This window comes from Montipora foliosa, chromosome 6 (genome assembly GCF_036669935.1).
Source record: "Montipora foliosa isolate CH-2021 chromosome 6, ASM3666993v2, whole genome shotgun sequence".
Classification (NCBI taxonomy): Eukaryota; Metazoa; Cnidaria; class Anthozoa; order Scleractinia; family Acroporidae; genus Montipora; species Montipora foliosa.
The window spans coordinates 7,987,504-8,008,488 of NC_090874.1; the positions used below are offsets into that span (position 1 = coordinate 7,987,504).

Below are 20,985 nucleotides of genomic sequence, written 5' to 3' on the forward strand. Positions count from 1 at the left end.
AACGAATGATCGTGAAAGAATTAGTAAACTTTACATTCAGCTTAAGCTTGAGCGGTTCCGAACGTAAAATGTGATAACTGGAAGCTGATCTGATCTCTCTTTCGGTGTTTTCATGACGTCCTAAATTAGATGTCATAAAAAAGCCAAACGTTTTGTGTTTGCTATAAGGGACATTTCTGCCTAAACCGGCAAAGAGTTTTGAAAGATTTTGATCAACAACTATGAAATGACATTATCGAATCAGAGCACTAAAGAGAAAAACGATAAAGGTCACCGGTTGTGACGACTGGGACGTCAACGTTCTTGCAGCCTAAGAGCTAATTGTCTCATGGGTAGTAAGTGTTGGCAGCAGCTACGGCTTTCAACAAGTTGCCCGAAAATTCACAAAAAGTTGCTCAAAAGTTGCTCAAATGTTGCTCTTTTATTTGGTCTGATGCAAAAATATCCAATCCAGTAGCCCATGGCCTTCTGGCAATCTGTACAACAAAAGTAACATTTCTAAGCATTTTTGTGCAATTTTGCGTGTTGTAACCAGCGTCGCTAAATAAATTTGTTCAAAGACAAAGCTCCTCCTTTTTCAAAGGAAATTCACAAACTGTCTACTGGAGCATTGTGAAATATGGAAGCATGACCAATTTAAGCACTAAAAGCTGCTCCGATATCTCAGAATTTGTAGAAAACTAGAAATTGCTCAGAATTAATTCAAAAAGTTGCTCGAGATACGAATAGTTGTCAAAAAGTTGCCGAGCATCTTGCGGAAAGCCCTCAGTGTACTGGTAGCAGCAGTCCCCGGAAACTTTAAAGCCTTCTATTTTATGAGCGAAGAGGCCCTCTATTGGTTTGTTAGGAAACGTTTGCTCTTTTCCCAAAGGCTCCGGCTTTTCTAGCATAAAATCTCTTTCTCTGACAAACCATTAGCAAAGTTTAAATCAAAGTACGGGATGGACTAATAAACCGGAGTTCTGGTGACGAGTAACCGGCGAGTAACAAGGCAGCCAAGGGCACCCCTGAGCAAATTAAGCTGCGAAAAGCCTTTGAGAGACATTTCTAGGCTCCTTGTAATACCTAAAGACCGTGTCCAGAGAGATGTTTTTATCACCTAGAAGAATTTGATCTGTTCGGATATCTTAGCTGAAAATCGCTTTTAGGGAGCGAAATCTTCACTTCAGAAATTGCTAGCTGAACGTTGCCTTCCAGGGAACCATTTGCTCATCCGAAACTGCTGTACTTTTCCCTGGTTGCCGAATCTTTTAGGTGATGTTTTAGTAAAGAAATCTATAGCTGTTTGCAACGTAAAACCAAAATTCTTAGAACAGTTTGACTCTCCCGAACACATATTTCACCGAAGATTATCGTTGGGTTCCCCTGAAGTAACTTTCCCTAGTGAAAGTAAGTATGGCTTGCGTGTTCCAAGCGTGGCGGATTAATCCACCAGGCACTAAACAAACCAGTCAAGCTTTCCATGCATGTGATTATCGTGTACCTTGAAGGTAATAGCCTTTGTACTACAGGGTATTGGAAATTGAGCGATTAGGATATACACTGAGAGCACCAGACTACTGTGGTTTGAATATGTAGCGAGCATTTTTCACTTGTTGTCCGTTAAATCTTAGTTTTAATCCACACCAACGAAGTTTTGTTCTCTTCGTATTTGCATTCGCCCCAGGTGCTCGCGGAATTGTTTTTTCAAGGTTTGGAAGAACGCAACGAGTTTCAAAGCAAACGAAAGGATCGAGAAGGGCTTCGAATCGAATAGCGTTTTCTCAGGAGATGAAAGTAAAAAAACCCCTGTCCCACCCTGCATGAGTAGCCAATTGATGTTCTGCGAACCAGTGAAAAATAGGAGACTTGATAGAAAAAACGTCTGGCAAAAAAAACATTCCAGTCAGTTCAAGTTATTTACAATCTTCAAGATAGTAAATAGATCTTTTCAAACAATCACTAAACAAAATCGATTTGAGCGGCTAACCCTAAAACCTATATGGGTGATGATTTGGCTGTACGAGATAGTAATCGCCAGATGAGATGTACATGGATGAATTGCTTCCTTTTCCTTAATTTTCCTTTTCATCTCATAGTAATGTTTTCCGCGCGAGTAAGTTTTGCTTTCGGAAAAAAAAATGAAAACTAACGAATTTCTTATGAAGTCATCCTCTGGAAGAAAAACATCTTATTGATGACAATTGTTAACGAATCATAGTTTGTTGATTTAGCGTAAGACAGGCCAAGCTAGCTTTTAGCCGTTGTACAACAATCTTTCATTGCTTTTTTAGCCTGAGGGCCTGACGTTTTTCGGCAGAGAGATTTCCCCTTTGGATCATTAAGCAGTCGATTTCCTTGTAAGAATTCGAGAACAAAGGACACAAAATGACAAAGAAAAAAGAACATGCTACATTAAACATTTAGGATTTCGCCGAACCATTGACACGTGTGAATTGACCAACAACATTCAACAACAATAAGCTATCCTTTATCGTTCTTTTCAAACTAGCCTCAGCAAGGATATCTGAATGAAATTCATCGCTGAATTGGTGGACACAATTTTTAGAAACCAAAATGGCATCTTCATCCTGCCAGGAGGTTGTTGTTGAGGGCCCAAATATTACTGAAACCGCCCCACGTGGGACTTCCAAGTTTCGTGGCCGTGCAGTTTTGGACATTGTCTCGGAATTTTGCTACAAGCTCGATGTGTTTTTATGCTGTGGTTTGCATATCTGCGCTCGATGCATTCGTCCCAGATGTCGGCTCCGACAGTCGATCTTCACTCGAATGTGTTACATTGGTTTATTGTTAGGGGCTTGCTTGTTATGCTGTGTCCTGCTGACTCCACGCACGAGGCATTTCATGGGCGATAGCTTCTGCCAAACTGTCTCATACTTTTTCTGTGACACATTATTCAGTTATGCCTCAGTTTATCGCGTTCTTTTCTTACTTGCAATATTTTATCTCGGTCAAAGCATGGTTTTATACGGAATTTCGTCAACTCAAGAACAACGAGCGAGAATGAACAATGGCTTTTGGGGAGTCAAGATCCTTGTATTATCAATCTTCACGTTTCTGTTTATCTTCATTCCCCATTCTGATTACACGGGGGAAGTGTGGACATTTTTTGGTCTTAATGGTGGCTTTGCCTTTATTATTTTGCAATTCGTTCTACTAATAGATTTTGTTCATGCTTGGAATGTAAGCTGTGTCGAGAGACTCGAGGCTTCTTCAAACTATGCGCAGGCTAAAATATGGTACATAATTCTCTGGGTACCCACAATAACTCTTTATGCGATTTCCATAGTTTCAGTTATATCATTTTACTTACTATACGCCTGGGCAGCTGGATGTCACAACAATATGTTTTTTATAACTTTTAATGTTTATCTTTGCTTAGCTGCAACTTATATCTCCGTAAATCCGGTAGTTCAAGAAAGGCGCCCACGTTCGGGTCTTCTTCAAGCAGCGGTGGCCACCACGTATAATACATTCATCACGTGGCAAGCGCTATCAAATGAACCTGACAGCATATGTAACCCGTCACGTGATTATCTCTTTCCCGGAAGTCCTTTTAGTAATATTCAAATCCTCCTTAGCTTGGGATTTATGTTCTTTGTTTTAATTTACGCTTGTTTACGAGACGTTCGAGCTCCGCAGTATGGTAAGTTGCATCCGGGACACGCAACTACTCCACCATTGGTTGAAGTTCGAGAATACCCGGATGGTTGTGATGCGTCTGTGCGAAGCACGGCCTTCGCTGAGGGGGGCTGCGTTTTTGATGACGAAAAAGACGGCGTCGCGTACAGTTATTCATTTTTTCAAGTACTATTTTGTCTCGCTGCTCTTTATACCATGATGACATTGACGAGCTGGTACCGTCCCGAAGAAGGACAGCATTCCAGCGTGAAATTAGTTTGTGGCTGGGGAGCAGTGTGGATCCGACTCTCCGCTGCTATTTTTAGCACTTTTATATATATTTGGACCTTAATAGCACCTGTGATATTTCCGGATTCGTACAGGGACTTGGTGTTCTTTCAATTTATGCTTGGTTCCTGCAACCACAGAACGACTCGGAGGGAACTACTACCATCGAAATAACAGTGACGAGTCATCGAGCGAGTTGATCCCAGAATAGATTGGTTTGAAATGGAGTGTCGAAAGTAACACCTCTCCCTCTGTTTTAGGACGTATGGCGATTGGCTTTAAAAATAGCTTTACATTCTCAGCCAATTATGCAGCGGCATACGAAGATTGACTGCGTGGCACTCATTTTCCCGCCGTTAGCGCCAGCTGTTGACACTGGGGCTATGTCTTGTTTCCATATCTCAGGATGAATACCCTTCAGACAATGTGCGCCTGGGTTAGTTTAGATCCCAGGCGCCCATCGTTCAAGATCATTATGAGACATGAAAACAAGCCACTACTGTTGAATGGCTTATTCAATTTTTTTATTTTTTGCACACACAATAGACCACTCTTACTATAGGTTAAGCGCCGCATTGGACAATTCGTGATGAAAAATCCCGAAAACTCAATCTCTTTGTATGTAAGGAAAAACATCCGGGTTTTTGTTAAAAAAAAAACTTTGTTCATGATACGAGCAAGGTATTTCTTTTGTTAAGATTTTCATTTCCCAACAACCTTTTCGCCTCTCCCTTAGCTGTTGCAATTTGCTTTTCGGTTTAGAGCCCTTTCCAAATGATTATAGAAAGTAATTACGCGATTGCAATTGCTACGCTTAGTGATTGGCTTAAAAATCTCCCGCCAGTTTATGAACCAATGAAAAGTTAGATGGAAATGCTACGAATTTGGATTGGTTCATTGCGCTGTTTGCGCCTGCTGTGATTGGTCGAAGTAATGACTTTGATATTTCTTTTTACGAGACTAACTTGAAAACCGCTCTATCGACATCTGTTCTGAAAAAACCATACAACTCAACAGAATTTTAACTAATGATAATATTGTGACTCGAACTGAACGCCTTGTGCACAGGTATTAAGAGTAACTAAGAATTACTATTTCCTCCATTGTGATTGGTTTATAAAACTCCTATTTTCCACTAATTCACTTGCCGAGCTATCGGCCAGTTCAATAAGCCAATCACATTCAAAGTTGTGCCTTAAAATCAACCAATCACAACCTTGGTTTCAATCACCATAGAAACAGTGGACTCCTAATTTGGGGCTTTCTTTCTTTCAGAGCGACATAAAACAATTTACGCCTCCTCTGTCAGTCTTCCAATGCAAATTTTCCCTTTCTTTCATAACTTGGCTCTTCTTTTTTTCTCCGAAATTGTAATTTTATGATTAATATTGGTAAAAGGACTTCGTGTCGTCCAATTCAGTCTGTAATCATACTTGTTGTTAACAATTCGGACTCCCGCTGCGCGGCAGTCAGATTTTGTTATCACTCGTTTAATCACAAACCTAATTGGACTCCAATATCACCATATTCAAATAAACACAACACACTACATTGCAAAACCTAAGTTTAATTGCTTTTTTACACTGCGCCGAAGGCTTTTTTAAACTTTATTAGGCAAGTTTTGTTTTTTTGCACGCGCGACTGATGCTACAGTTTACTAGGTTAATGATATTGGTCGGTTCAGGAATTACATTATTCTGGTATTTAACGGGCATTTAAAACCTGAAGCAGAACAATTAGAATGAGATTGTAGAGGGAAACTTATTGTGTTGAGAATTTTTGAATGCTTATTAGGCCTGTACGGTTAAGAGGCACAGATCCAGTATAAGTCTTCAACAAATCCACCATTTTTTGCTTGAGAGCAAGCCAACTCTAGGGAGGGAGTGAGAGATAATAAATAGCAAGTTGTCAAGCAGAGTTAAGGGCGATATTAATAAGAAAATAGATTTCTATTTCGAAAAAATAGGAAAACCTTGTAAGCCTCGAACGAAACAGGATCCCCTATAGAGACTTTGAGAGCTTCCAAGCACTCTTCTCAAAGAACATACACCTTTCAAAAAATGGCCGCCATTTAAATAATCTTTTGTTTTTATTCAAACTAGCCCTTGATGCCTCGTTCTTAAGCTTAAAATTCAAAAGAATATTTTGCCTTGGACGAGGCATCAGGGTCTTATTTGAATAAAAACAAAAGAATATCTAAATGGCGGCCATTTTGGAAAAAGGTGTATGGCTTGAAAAAAGCATCGCCGTGGTTTTGTATCTCCAAGATAAGGGAGTCTGGGCGGCTTAGCGGTTATCAACCGTGCCTTCCACCTATGGGTTCAACCCTTGTCCCCGAGGTCGTATGTGGCTGAGTTTCATTCGATCTCAATCTGACTCGGTGGGTTTTTCTCCGGATCTTCCGGTTTCCTCCCTCATCAAAATCGACCTTTTGTCAATTACATCAGGTTGCGGGCGCATACCATCGATAGGGATAACCTCTGGTATCCTTCCCTTCCGTTGAAGTGAATAAATAAAGTTGATATTATTATTATTATTATTATTATTATTATTATTATTATTATGTCAGCGAAAACTAATGTCACTCACAGCCGTGAGGTAAATGGGCGTTATGCGTGATGACGTCTGACTAGCTAATTTCACCACAAAGCCTCGTTTGCACAAAATAATTCACATCATTTGGACATGCAACACTGTTCGCGCATGGGTTTTCTTTTCGAGTTTGCTCCTTTGGGATTTATCTCATGCTAAAATTTACAAGTTTGATTTTCGAATTCGAGGTTTGGTGGTGAAATTAGTCAAACGTCATCATGCATATAAAGGGCTATTAATGCTTCCAGTTTTCTTCCATAAAGTGCTGCATTATGCACCGTCCCATGACAAAAACAGGTTTTCCATGAATAATGGGAAAAATAGAAATTTAGGAACATGAAACCCTGTAATAAAAAGAACTTCAAGCCCCTAAAGTTTTGTTTTGAAATTCCAGCATTGAAGATTTCCACTGAATTTCTCGAACTAGTCCTCGTCTCTTATTAATTGTGCAAACTCTTGAATGACAGCGCTCTCGTCTTGCAGAATTTCCGTTTTGCCATGACCACAAAGCTCAATTCTCGCAAGTTCCATCTGGAGCTACATGAATTTCCGTTTTGCCATGACCACAACGCCCAATTCTCGCAAGTTCCATCTGAAGCTATATGAAATTCCGCGGATTAGTTTTAAAGGATTTTGTCCCCTTCTTCTAAATGTTATCTCCCTTGAAAATCTTCACCTCTTCTTTTTCTTACATTGTCTTCCCTAGAAACATAGAAACAGAACCTACGAATCAAGATAACGTCTGGGACTTTTAAGTCTTGTTATCTTTCAAGTCTTGTTGTTGTCTTTTAAGTCTTGTTGTCTTGTTGTTGTTTTAAGTCTTGTTATCTTGTTATCTTGAAATTAAAAAATTTCAAGAGGAATTCCAAGAACAGGATCTGGAAAGAGAGGTTTAAATCTCGGACCACGGCTAAAATTTCCGAACATTCACGAAATTGGAGCCATTTAACTCATCAAGCGGTTGCCCATTGTCTGCCTGTGGGAAATAAGTATTTCAGAGCGGTTTTAGAATACCAGTTCACTTTTGCCTTGTATATCAGCATCTTTCGGTACTAGGCAAAATCCCTTTGACTTACGGCTGTTTTTGCTTGGCCTCATACACCTTAAGCCAGACAACAACACCAAGAACTCCATGCTCTGCTCTTTTCGAATTTTGTTTATTAACATGGGTTGTGAGACATGCTTACGGTTTTTAGCCCTTATCAAAGAAGACTTGAAAGTCTAACCATTTGCGAATGTAATTTCAAAGGCAGCACTTTCTCCTCAGTTATTTTAAGAACCTCGAACTCACCATGCCCTTCAAAATTGCCATAAAAACCATCCAGATGTTTTCGCTTGGCTCTAAAAAGCTCTCTAAGTAATTTTTCCTGCGGTGAACGACATTTCGGTCTCGCTTGAAGACGATCTTAGGCAAACCACAGAATGATGTCATTTCAACCGATTCTGATAAAAACTGGCCAATGATTGGCTAATTGCCATATCTCGTTACTGACCAAGTTTCGTGTCAATCGGAAATGCATCCGATTTTCTCGAATTTTTTCCGAATTAGATTAAATGATTCATCGGCATGCTGGATGTTATTACGACGTTTCAAGATGGTGCAGATTTGGAACCGACCAACAACCTCTTTTTCTCGATTTCTCGCGCTTGAAACATGCACTGGCCAACCACGAACACACATAACACCCAACCACTCAATTAGGAAGCTTCTCATTCGTCGACGCAATAACAACAGACGCTGTCCAGGGCCCGGTTGTTCGAAAGCCGATTAGCTTAATCCAGGATTAGCGTAAACTTTTGTTTCAAGTTTTCAATTTTTTTGGTGAAAGTTTTTTCGCTTATTTTTGTTTTTCAAGATTGAATTTTTCTAATGTAAAGTTTTGCTAATTATCAGCGTTGAACAGCATTTTGGAGTAGAGACAAAAAACTCCTTGCTTAATTTTTAATCTGGGATTAGCGTTAATCGGCTTTTGAACAACCGGGCCCTGTATGCAAGTAACTGAACTGCTATTCTGGAATTGAGCTGGTGAATCAGACCAACTAAGCGAATTCGCTGTGACGAAGGGCTCACGCTCGAAACGTCAGCCAGTAAATCTTTCTTAACTCATCTCGACTGATAAGAATCAAATTTTCGTAGAATGCTCGGCCACTCTAAAACACTAAAAAAACTGCGTCTACGTGGCTAGGCGGGTATATGGCTAAGTTCAAACAATGGCAAAAAAAATCTTAGGGTATTCCTCGTTCTTAAAGTTTAAAGGTGAGGCATCCCGTAGCAATGATCGTCACTGATCCATGCAAGAGTTAGAAGTACAACGGAAACGTACTTTGCCGCGTAGTTGCAAAGATGCGGAGCTATGTAGCCACAGTTTACGTGTATGCACGTTAACAGCGTACTCGCTCAGTCACTCACTCACTTAGCCACTTAGTAACCAACGTAGCCGGGAACGAGGTAGCGTTGCTTCGAGTGGCTGGGTATTCTGCAATTATTCCCAGTCTCCCCAACGACGCAGCACCACGGCTTCTTTAGAAACTCATCTCTTCATTCGTCAGTTAAAAGTTGAAAAAGAGAAGATCTAAAAGGACGGTGCCTACTATTGTTATTGCGCATTCGTTCTGCGCATCTCGAGATACTCAGATTTCCTATTGGTGGTGCTTATTACTACAGGGATATTTTTGCGCGGTTCAAAACTATGCGGAAAAAGCAGAACTTCGCAAGTGCTCTTGGTATCCAAAAAGAAAATTGCGGGTAACCACGCATTTTTCAGAGATACTTAAGCTTCAATTTGGAAAAGACTGCCATACATTGCTTTGTATTTTAAAGCTTTTTATAAATATTGTTGATTAATTATCTTCGAAAAATGCGTGGTTACCCCCGATTTTCTTTTTGGATTTTAGTAACACTTGTTATTAGATCTGCTTTTCCCGCATATTCAGTAAACTGCGCAAAAATATCTTTGAATTAGTAGGCACCGTCCTTAAGGTCTCTATTGTCACTTGCCTTGTGAAACCCTGACTAGTCACCAGGTTCTCTTGCAACAACCTATCTTCTTGAATTAATGTTGGAAGCTGATCACTGTGGGTGGGTGGCAAAAGGTTAGGGATGAACCGTGCAAACAACACTGGATTGCGCCTTGAAAACTCTGCCAAAAACACAAAGACAAAAGGTTTCTGGTATTTAACAACGACAGTTGCTTCACAGATTGTTAATTACAGACAAATCAGACCAGTCAGTGAAGAGGGTGGACTTTGGGGATCGCAAACATTCAAGGTGGTCGGAGAAAACTACAGAGGATGTTGCTGAGTTCCCCTTATCCAGAGGAACTGGTCTTATAATAATTATTATTGCACAAATATTACTTCATACTTACATACAGAGGATTTAAGGGTGCGTTTTTTAATTCACAATTCTGGAATGAGAATGGCTAGAATGTAAAATGCCCGCGTTTTTCTATTCCGTGCATTCCTATTCCAGAATGGACTGAACGCCATTCCATCCATTCTACTGGAGAAAAAATCAGGTTACACTTTTGGACACAATGAAACATTGCTTCTAATGTCATTGTATCAAGAGTACGAGGTTTTTCAGTGATGTTTCGTACAAGAAAAAGGCAATTTGGCAATTGATTGCCTCTCCTTTGTACATAGGACTGCCAAAACATTCAGCAAATTCAAAACAGTCTACCGATTTTCTTCCTCCTCTTTGTTGACAAGGAACGGCAGCAATGTCAGCCTCCGCGTCGGCCGTCATATTTGTTACTCAATGTTTACTCGTTCCAGGACCGCTCATCTCGATTGACGTTTTTTTTACACAGACAAACCGAATTATTCCTAGCATTCCGTACCAACCATTCTTATTCCAGAATTGTGGATAAAAAACACGCTCTAAGATTCTCAGAATGAGTAAAAAACATTAGTGAGAGTGTTTGAGAAGCAAATTGCGAAACCCTCCCAAAAAAGATTGACAGGCTCCATTCTTAACCTTACATATACCATGCTTTTTTATGAAACACAGGGAAGACCCAATAGACTTGAAAAAGATATTTACCTGGGTTCAGAGAGTAGAGACCTTTGACAATGGACATCAATATTTGTGGATCAACACCAAACGGCCTGGATGACACTTCCTCAATAATGGCTAAAATTGAAGCAGCAGATGAACAGTCAAAACTTGAAGAACTAACACTTCTTATATTAATCAAAGATCAGACACCTGAAGTTAAATGTCCCTTCCATGTGCAACTATTCACACTTCCTATAATTAGACTGCTCACAAAGGAAAAACTTTAATATTGCTTGCACGCTTTCTTCTCCCAAGCTTGTGTTCCAACGAGCTTGCCAAGTAAGCAATAATAATATTATTAAATAATACTATTATTGCTGTAGACAGTCAAATACAGAGAAAGGATACCCTTTTCAAATCTCACTCCAAATCATCTCCTTGTTTCCTGTAGCCTCCACACAGACATTCTTAGGGCTTCGTCACGAGTTCCTCCCCTTCCCCCACTAATGTCAGCTAAAACGAAAAACCACTTCCGTTTGTGGATTACGGACCAATCAGAGGCTGTTTTCCATTTTTGGGTAAACTTGTGTTTTGTATGGCACCATGTGATTGGCTGTGCACAACACAATTAGTCAATGCTGATTGGTTTCTTTAAATGGTGGGCAAACAGCCGTTGAATGGAAGTAGTTTTTCATTTCAGCAGACGTTAGTGGGGGAGGAACGCCAGACAAAGCCCTCAGAATGTCTGCGTGGGTGGCTATGTTTCCTGTTGCATGTTCTACTTCTGCTTGTTCAGCGTCACACTTTCTTGGTCTTAAAAAAGGAATTCAAAACAGAACAAGCGCTCTATTTTTCTTTTCATACAATGGTCACATTATCTCCTTCTGTCAGCAAAAATGGTCAAATAATCATGTAACAAAAGTGACTCGGGAAACACAGCATATTTTGGACAACACAAGGTTTTGGAGATGCCATTATGAAAGATCTGTAAATGACACTGGGCACCTAAGAGAAATGTTACCAGTAAGTATTTGTTCAAGACAACCATGCTCACCAAAGAGAATTCCATTGTCTGCAACAATACTGGTGAAGATTCTGCACAGTTCTTTGTTTAAATCAGTTTGAAGTTTTGGCATTACATAGAAACGGTTCTAAAATGTAACAAACTTACATAAATGTATAAGCTTTGTAAATTGTGAAAGAAGAAAAATCTGAAGTAACATTGTCAAATCCAAAATTTTACCATGTAACTGAAAATTGCCACAATACCACTGACAGCTTGAAAGAACTGAGCCAACACAAAATTAAACTTCTCCAGGTAAGCTTCTCTTGGAGTAACCTTTTAAAAAGTTAATTTGTTTAATGAAATAACATTTCACATCAATCAAACCAAAACAAAAAGCTTATTAACCGTATTAACAACAGCAGTTAAATTGTATAGCAAAGGGTGTGGTCTACTTTGATGGGGGGGGGGGGGGGGAGGGGGGGAGAACTAAATCTTGCAAGGGAGGGCTTGTAATGTTTTGGGAGAAAGAACCATATTGTTCAGCAATCCAACGGCCACAATTATTGTTAATTCTTGTGAAAAGGTTGAATTTGACAAAAACTAATCAGATTCAATCCCTTTTTACTGTGGTCAGCAAAACACAAGTAGCTAGCGATAGTGTTGGTCGATGTTATTTTTCGACAGTCTCAACAGGCCTGAGCAAAACAAAACCAGGCATGTTAAGAAGTTTTGCAGCAATGATGTTACCTGAAGTTCTTCAGATACACTTCTGAGGTAGGATGATACAAGTCCAATTAGACTGCTGTACATCTTTTCTGCATACTGTTGGCACACACATTTATATACAGTGCTGGAAAAAGATGAGATGTCAAGTTATGAAGGGAAATTTTTCTACAATGATCTCATGTTGGCCCAAGTGAACAATTCAACTGGAAAATGATGACAACAACTGCAACCACAGCCATGGGAATCCTATAAAACCACATCCAGTTCAACAGTTTCCAGAAAACACTTTCAGTCAATCAGGTCCAAGTTTTGTACCTATCAACATTTTACTGTCTCAGGGAAGGGTAGGCAGTCAGCGACAGTGATATAATCTGGAGGTTGTGGATTCAATTCACACTCTGGCCAGACATTTTCTCTGTCCTTGTGTGGGCCCATTCCATCACTAGAATTAATGCTCCAATTAGTTATAATAGGAATAAGGATAGCACTCAAAATTACGTGCTCTTAAGAGATACCTCTCTTGCAATATAAGTGCTACATGGCCAACGTTTGGACAAACACACCCCGTCAGTGCTCGAAATTGGTGGTTATTTACGGGGCAACCAGTTTTTCGTAAAATAAAAGCCTGGTCTGAAAAACCACAGGAACACACTTAGGGCTATGAGATATTCAAGCTTGATCGCCATGTCAATTTGCATCTTGTCATGGCATGTATTTTAATTGAAGGGGATTTCCCAATGGGCAACCAAGCATTTATCAGTGCAACCAAATTTACGGCCCCTTTTATTTTTTTACCAAAAAATCTGAGCCCCTAGTCGCAAAAACTCACTATACATGTAGGGGGAGGGGTGGGGTGCAGATAAAAATCTGCAAACCTCTTCATTCACACACTAGGCAAACTTTGTAGTCATGCTATAACTTTAAACTTACCTCGGTTTGAACTTTTTTATTAATTTTTAAATTCACCCATTTTTAGGACTGTGTTTCCAACAGTCAGTCTATAATTTTAATAGCGGAGCTCAGGCACGTGAAGCATGTGCCAGCAGAGCACCATGGGTAAGATTTTTTGGGAAATCTATCCATGCGAGAAATTTGGTTATGACGTCAACGCACACCAGTCTGTACAGACTGTCACGGTGGAGGTGGGGAAGCAGGACAGCGTATGGGGACAGGAGTGTTCGGGAAATTTTCCTTGGCCGGAAATTGCAAGACAGCGTTGCATTTACAAACTGCGTTTTTCTGGTGGAAAATCATATTAGTGATGAGCAACGGGATAAAGAGCAGGAAAGACCACAAGAGAAGAGGCAACAAAATTTTAGGTCTGTCCCCAGGGTGGGGATTTTAATCACACAACACATCCCTAGGGTGGGGAATTTGACATGGCCACAATCTTGGATACTGTAGTGAAGGAAAAGCCCTTGGAACGAGGCTGCTTGGAACTAACCCCGCCATCTTGGAAAATATCCAAAGGCGTTTGAATGAACGTCCCACGTTCGTAAGAGATGGCTGAACAAAAGGTGAGTGGTACATACATTGCACCTTTATTGTGTGCAGCAAGGTCTAAAGGGTATAATTTTGGCCACATTTACTCGCCCCAGGGTGGGGGCTTTTGATACTTCTGGCCAATTATGTCGTTGCGGAGTCTGGGAATTTGACTCATTTTTTCAGAAAATGTCAAAATCCCCACCCCATGCCCGACCACCTCCCCCCGGGGCTCAACATTGATAGGTGCATAAGATTATCAGTCAAACGGAAAATGTTGTGAAAGAGATTACTAAGTATGCATTTAATTTCAGTTCTAGTTGTGGATTAAAATTGGTGGTTATTGTTTGCAAAGATTGTTTGTTTACTCCTGTCAGCTCAGAGGTGTTTGATCCATTGATAGGTGCATAAGATTATCAGTCAAACGGAAAATGTTGTGAAAGAGATTACTATGCATTTAATTTCAGTTCTAGTTGTGGATTAAAATTGGTGGTTATTGTTTGCAAGGGTTGTTTGTTTACTCCTGTCAGCTCAGAGGTGTTTGATCCCTGTAAACCACCCAAGAACACGAATGACGATAAATTTTGTACTTTACGCAGAATCATAATTATTTCCATATACACTATATTGCTTTCTGGGATTAGAAACGAGAGCTCCGCTTTTAGTCTTGGCTAAATCTATTTAGTATCACCCAACTAGTGGACTAATGCAAATCCTGCATTTTGATTGGCTATGCTACTACAGGACTATTATTAATAGTCCTTGAGTAGCGAAAAGCGTGATGCTTTCTTTCGTTTTATTCCCAAATAAAAATTTCCTTGACTTGCATTTGCTAACTTTATTATTGCCTTTTCTGTCCGACTAGTTGGGTGATACTAAAAGAATTAGACCCTTCGCCCTCAAGGGTCACGGTTCAATAGCCCATTCGGCTTCGCCTCATGGGCTATTGACCCGTAGGCCTTGCGGGCGAAGGGTCTAATTGTTAAATATTAACTTATTTTCTAACTAAACTCAAGCATACCTGTACATCTCTTCATAAGAAATCGGGATAAATTGCCCAGGATTTTGTTGCAAGATCAAAAGAATTGCACTTTCCAGCTTAGGCCAGTAAATCGCACTATAATTCTCATCGTTGACAGATATCACTGCGGCAAACAATAAGGAAATTGAGCTGGAACTTATTCGACTCTATATCATTGGAATTTTTGGCGGTTTTTTATTTTGGACTCATATTTTACCTCTTGGCTGCCTTTGTACCAAATTTTCTTGAACACCCTCAGTAGACATGATGATTGGATCCTTTAAAACTCTTTTCTCGAAGCATGGCAATTTTATCTGGCAATAAAATCGTCCGCAAGAATTTTCTACGACTCCGGTAGTCGACTAAAAAGTGTCTACCAAGTCCTCCATGTTTGTTTTCCTATTCTCTGAGTGAGGAATGGGTCGAGTTAACGATTTAAGATGGCGGATTGTGAGAATAAAGAGACTTCGAAAAAGAAAGGAAAAAGAAGACAAGATGACAGCGAAGAAGAGTCTGATGAAGATTCTTCAACAGACGCACAGTCAAATGCATCAAGTGAAAGTTTTGATAAAAACATGGTAAATCTTTTGGCGTGTGTCAAATCAAAGAACAACATGCCTGGACTTTTCGTAGGCAGGTGAAATCGAGTGATGTTTGATTAATTCCTAATAATTTTTTGTAGGAAATTCCTGTTGAGTTCGAGGCTTTTTCACCGATCGAGGGAGATTTCAATGGTATTAGATGTCTCTTACAACAGGTGCGTATCAGGAATTAAGACTTAAATCTATTTATGAAAGGGAGAAGTGACCTATCCTCAAGCGGTAATTGTGAAGAACAGCTCCGGTCCCCTCCATCGACAGTCGACCAACTGACCTCACGATGGCGATGACGTCACGTGAAAATCACCAGGGATGTCACTGTTTGGACAGAAAATTATTGCTTCACTGACCCAATTTAGCACCGGCAGGGACCATGGAGGAGAAGCAGATGCCAACCTATGGAGATCTAAAATCTGGAGATTTTTTCCTTCCGGTCTCCCCCCCCCCCCCCCCTCGATCAACCTACCCACTCCCCTCCCCTCCTCTCCTCCCAAAAACGCACCCACCCATCCCCCAGCAGCTCCTTTAGAATACAAGAATATTCTGTCGCCATTGTGAATTTGCGGGAAAACAGGGTACTTATGTCAATAATTTTTATTGGTCAATCGGAGATCCAATCAAACAATCGGTTATGTGGCTATGATAGCTAAAGGAAGCCATTTTGTTTGGTTCTATTAACGTGTGTTTGAAACTCAGAGATGAAGAAATGCATTAAGAAACAATGAAACAAGCCCGGGGGGGTACTCCCTTATAAGGGCTTAATGGGGACGTGCGGCCAGCCAGGATATGTTTTTTTTCGGGATTTTTGTCTTGAACAGGGTATCGAATTTATCATTTTTTGTCTTAATCAGGGTATCGATTTATCAATTTTTGTGTTAAACTGGGTTAACTGTCTTAAACAGGGTATCAAAACTCGGAATTCTGTCTTAAAATTGGTAGGAAAATCAGCAATATTTGTCTTAAACAGGGTCAGGGTATGAGAGGCCGTGCCGCACCTCTCCACCCAGGGATATATTGAGTACCCCCCCGGGGAAACGAGTTAGAAAAAATTGATTTTTTTTAAACTGTGGGGATGCAATTTGAGTCTAGAATGGAGAAACGTCTGTGAAAGGTTCAGAGCCGTTTTTATCCAGGAGATTTAATGACCCGTACGGGAGACCGGGAGATTCGTTCCGTATCCGGGAGACTCCCGGATAATCCGGGAGAGTTGGCACGTATGGAGAAGGGGCTTAACCCATTAGACTAAATGCAATAGATTTTACTCTATCCAACACCAGATGATTTTACTTGTCAATGGGTAAACAATCTCGACCTTCACTCAGAAACTATATCCCCTTTAAACAGGCATTGACCCCTGGGAATGAGACTATTTTACTATGTCTTATGCCAGATGCCAGACATATTACTCGTCAAATATGGGATAGTTCAGAAGTCAACGGGTTTAAGAGCAATGACCCCTCATGCTGGTTATAATTTCTGCTAGATTCTAGATGTAAATAGTTGTGAGGGAGTGTATTAACTGTCTATGCAGAGGGGTTTAACTTTGAATCTGGTTGCATTGTGAAGGGGTTTGCTAAATCTGCGAGCCAGCAAGCCGTGCGAGCCATGTGAATTTCGCTTTAAGTCTAAGCACCCATTTCAAATAGCGCTGATAAAGTTATTAAGTCTAAGCACCCATTTTAAAACGGTTAGCTTTCAATAACTGTGTGACTCACATGTTGACTTGCATGACTCGTAGCCATTGCTCGCATGACTTGCATGGTTCGCTGGCTCGCAGGTTTATAATACTCATTGTGAAGCTTATAACTTGAATTATTGAATTATATTCTAATATCTTTTTACCTCTTTCAGTTATTTCAGAAATACCCTATGGATCTATCCAAATTGTCAGATTTAATTATATCTCAACCAGAAATAGCTACTATAATCAAGGTTTGTCACATCTTTGGTATAGTCCTAAATTCCTGTTTCAATATCATGAATAGTGATTTTGCTACTCGGTAGACTGCAATAATGTTAGTCACTGTTGACAGAAAACTGAAATTCATTAGAAAGAGCAGAGTATGGTAGATATGGAGTACTGTTTAGTCACTGGTCTTTTAGGGTAGTAGCGACATAATATCCTTGAACAGTCGCGCTTACAACCTAACTGTCATGTGCAGTGCAACAGATGTTAGATCATCACTGAGAACACTCACAACCTCCAGCACCAAAGTGCAATGCTCAAGTGTCGTCATAAAGGATTTTACATTGTGATTAGGTATTTACTTTGGGAGTGTGTATTGTTTTTTTCATTCGTCATTTCAGTAAATATTTGTTTATTTGTAGATTGTTTATGGTGACGAAAATGGAACAAGTGAAGATGATGCTGGAGACCAGACAGAGGAATCAGAAGAAGATGTTTATGGAGTGACAACAATGATTGACCTTCACAAACACAAGGTGGGGATTATTATTAAAAGTGCTTTTAATAATGAGCTCAGGCTCAGCGCTGTATAATCACACCAGATGCTCAACCATAGGGTATTGCTTTAACCCATTCATTCCTGAAGCTGCCCCCATTTACGAGTAAAAAACCCTAGCGTTAGACAGTGTAAATCCATAAATCTCGCTCTCAGGATTGAAAGGGGCAAGTACTCGTTATTAGGAGCTTAAACAAGGACGGCAACGACAGCTACCAGAACGTTGTCTAAAAATATTACTCCTCATAATTGTAGTAATTTCACGATTATTCCAAGTCGTTCGGCATGGAAAGTGTGTATCAATATTCCAGAAACAAAATTGGTATGAATGGCGTGGATGTGTGGAGAGAAAATAGGCCTTTTGCAACTAACGATCACATGGTACAAAATCCGCCATGCTGGAGGGCGAGCTCATTATTATTCCCCCACTGGGACATTAAAACAAAGGCAAGTCTTGACTGGTCAGGTCTCTTTGTTTTAATGTCCCAGTGGGGGAATAATAATGAGCTTGCCCTCCAGCATGGCGGATTTTGTACCATGTGATTGTTAGTTGCAAAAAGCCTATTGCAAATTTATCATCAGATGCTCGCATCCTTTACATAACCGCAAATTTTACATCGGTATTGGAGGTTAAAGTTTTCATCTTCGTGGAAACTAAAGATCTGAAAAAGAGGACCAAAAAAAGAAAAGCATTTCTTTTTGTGTACCCACAGGAAAAGGAGACAGTTAAAGAGCTTAAGAAGTTTTTAGTTGACAAATGCAGGGAGTGTGCTTCAAAGGAAACAAGAAGAGAATTTGAAGAAGTGATGGATGGACAACATGCAGTGGGATTTCTTATCAATGAACGGTTCATTAACATTCCACCCCAGATTGCAGTTCCTGTTTACAAAACATTAAGGTGAGGATAGACCTTATGACCACCAGCAGATTCTTTTCTGTTTGTGCTAGGATTGCCCTTAGGCACATAAGTGTGACCGATTTTCAATAGAAGTTCTTCTCTTGATCTCTCTTAATTAATCCTATGCAGGCATTTTGTGTCCTCATGTTATATGAAAAGTTTATGGGAGCAAGCTCCCTTTGATATCTTCATTGACTTTTTCCTCTCTTGTTTACATGAATGTAGTTCAGAAAGTTTTTTTTCTATTGAGACCATCATCTAAAGTTAAATTAAATGATATTTTAATTACATGTAAGAGCCAACTTTGAAGAATTTTAAAACACACCTAGCATTTTTTTCTATCTCTTAGATCGGAGCTGAAGAAGATGCATAAAAAGGTGCGTAAGTATTAAAGGAAAGGAACTGTATTTAAGTGTCTAGTCGTTCTAGTGCTGGAGCACTAATTGGGAACACGGTAAACTGAAATTAAAAATTAATGCAAAGCAAGTCAAATGTGGGTTTTTGAGGATAGGGGAAAACCAGAGTACCCAGAGAAAAACCTCTCGGTGATGAGTAGACCCACATATGACGCTGAATCTGGGAATCAAACCTGGTCCACATTGGTGGGAGGCAAGTGCTCTGACTCACTACTGCACCATCCTTGCACAAATTATTAGAAGGCACACATTATCAGGAGGCTTTCTGACAAAAATCTGACCTTGTCATATGGCAGGTAGTCTCATTAGCTCTCATCAACCAGCCTGCTGAACTCAGACTTGGTTTGTGACTTAGCATCTTCATCACCCTCCTCCTCATCATCAGCGTCATTAGCATCACAAAAAGTGTAAGCTACAGGGTTCAAGTAATAAAGTATCACTAGGTATGAAAGAGTTCTTACATGTATGACACTAGAAAGTTTAGGCAACAATGGTGTTAAAGTGGTACTATGATAAAAAAATAAAAAAATAAAAAAATCACTTCCTTTCTTTCTTCAGATTTTGAAAGTGTGTTTGCTTAACACCTGCCTGGCAAAATTTTGAGCTTTGATTTTTATCCAACGGCTGTTTATTTTTGAGTGTAAGTTTTGGATTTCACTGACCACCATGATTACTCACATTCAAAACTGACCGATTGGACCTCAGAGGGTTGGATCTAGGGAAAAGTGATGTCATTCACTTAATAGCATAAAATTTCAGCGTGTAAACACAGTTTATTATGTATGCAAAACTCAAGGTTAAAATTCTGAAAGCCCTGTGCTGCATAAATTATTACCGGTAATTCAGCCATGTACAAACCCATTGCATTCTTAAACTAGTGAGCCTTTGACATCATTTTCTCCTCGATCCAGCTCTCTCAAGATTTTGAAGTTAGTAATGGTGGACCATTAAATAGGAAAATTCCCACTAAAATAAGCAAGTGTCTTTTTGAAATTAAGGCTTAAAACTTGGGTCACTTAATGTTTAGTTAACATAGTTTTGAAATCCGAAGAAAAAAAAAGAGAGTTGATTTTTTTATCATAGTACCCCTTTCAACAATTCTCAGGATTCTAAGATGTCATCAAACGGTCAGAATTTTTGCCTTTTTGGATAACGATGATCAACCGTGGACTCCATCCCTCAATACATTAATGTGATTGCATGTGGCGAGTGTGCTGAGAAATCTACAAGGAAAAGCTCTTACTTCACATGGGAACACTTGCTGCACAGGCCAGACATAGTGTGGTCATCTGCTAGTGTGGTCATTCATGCTACATGTAAGATTAAGGATCTTCTACGTGAATTAGGCTTTAACTGCATCTAACAGGTGTAAGTCAGACTCTCTGTTTTAACGATGGTGAAATGATCAAGATTATTGAGAGTCCCCCACTGTATAACCCTTTCACCTCTAAAGTGGCCCCCTTGATGAGTAAAATCATCTGGCATTAGACGGAGTATAATCTATATTCTCACGGATGTCACTCTCAGGATGTAAAGGTTTAAACTGTCTTCTAATTCTGTTTGGCCACTATCCTTTACCATCTTCAACTGTCATTTACTTCCATCAAGTTCAAATTTTTCGTGATGGTTGATAATAGTTTTCTCATGATATTTTGATGCAGAATGGCCTGTCGCTAGAACCTCCAGCTGATAGGTCGCATTGAGTACATTCAACTGTTGTGGAATTTTATGTAAATGTCTTTGGAGTGTTTTTCCATTGTTGATAATTAGGGGCAAATGATGCTCTTAAACTATCTTCACTGTCGGTGAATGAAGTAAATGTATATATTTTAAGTGTGGGTTATAAATGAAAGGGAAATCCTTGCACTCATCTG

At 39.8% G+C, this 20,985-nt stretch overlaps 3 protein-coding genes across 3 annotated transcripts; 2 read left to right on the plus strand and 1 right to left on the minus strand.

Moving 5' to 3' along the window:
- Positions 1–2,638: 2,638 nt before the first annotated feature.
- Positions 2,639–4,266, plus strand: LOC138008672 (probable serine incorporator). The gene has a single exon (XM_068855983.1). It carries the CDS (start codon positions 2,770–2,772, stop codon positions 4,081–4,083), a length of 1,314 nt encoding a protein of 437 aa, XP_068712084.1. The 5' UTR covers positions 2,639–2,769; the 3' UTR covers positions 4,084–4,266.
- A 1,703-nt stretch (positions 4,267–5,969) lies between these two features.
- LOC138006577 (CDK2-associated and cullin domain-containing protein 1-like) lies at positions 5,970–15,139 on the minus strand. The gene is made up of 8 exons (XM_068852993.1): positions 14,954–15,139; positions 14,737–14,860; positions 12,255–12,357; positions 11,745–11,840; positions 11,556–11,652; positions 10,547–10,636; positions 9,500–9,641; positions 5,970–7,203 (listed from the first exon to the last, which is right to left on the minus strand). The coding sequence occupies exons 1-8, from the start codon at positions 15,000–15,002 to the stop codon at positions 7,155–7,157; spliced, it is 750 nt and encodes a 249-aa protein (XP_068709094.1). The 5' UTR covers positions 15,003–15,139; the 3' UTR covers positions 5,970–7,154.
- A 15-nt stretch (positions 15,140–15,154) lies between these two features.
- Positions 15,155–19,161, plus strand: LOC138006578 (protein BCCIP homolog). Its single transcript, XM_068852995.1, has 6 exons — positions 15,155–15,314; positions 15,419–15,493; positions 17,187–17,267; positions 17,664–17,777; positions 18,511–18,695; positions 19,045–19,161. The coding sequence occupies exons 1-6, from the start codon at positions 15,177–15,179 to the stop codon at positions 19,085–19,087; spliced, it is 636 nt and encodes a 211-aa protein (XP_068709096.1). The 5' UTR covers positions 15,155–15,176; the 3' UTR covers positions 19,088–19,161.
- Positions 19,162–20,985: the final 1,824 nt, after the last annotated feature.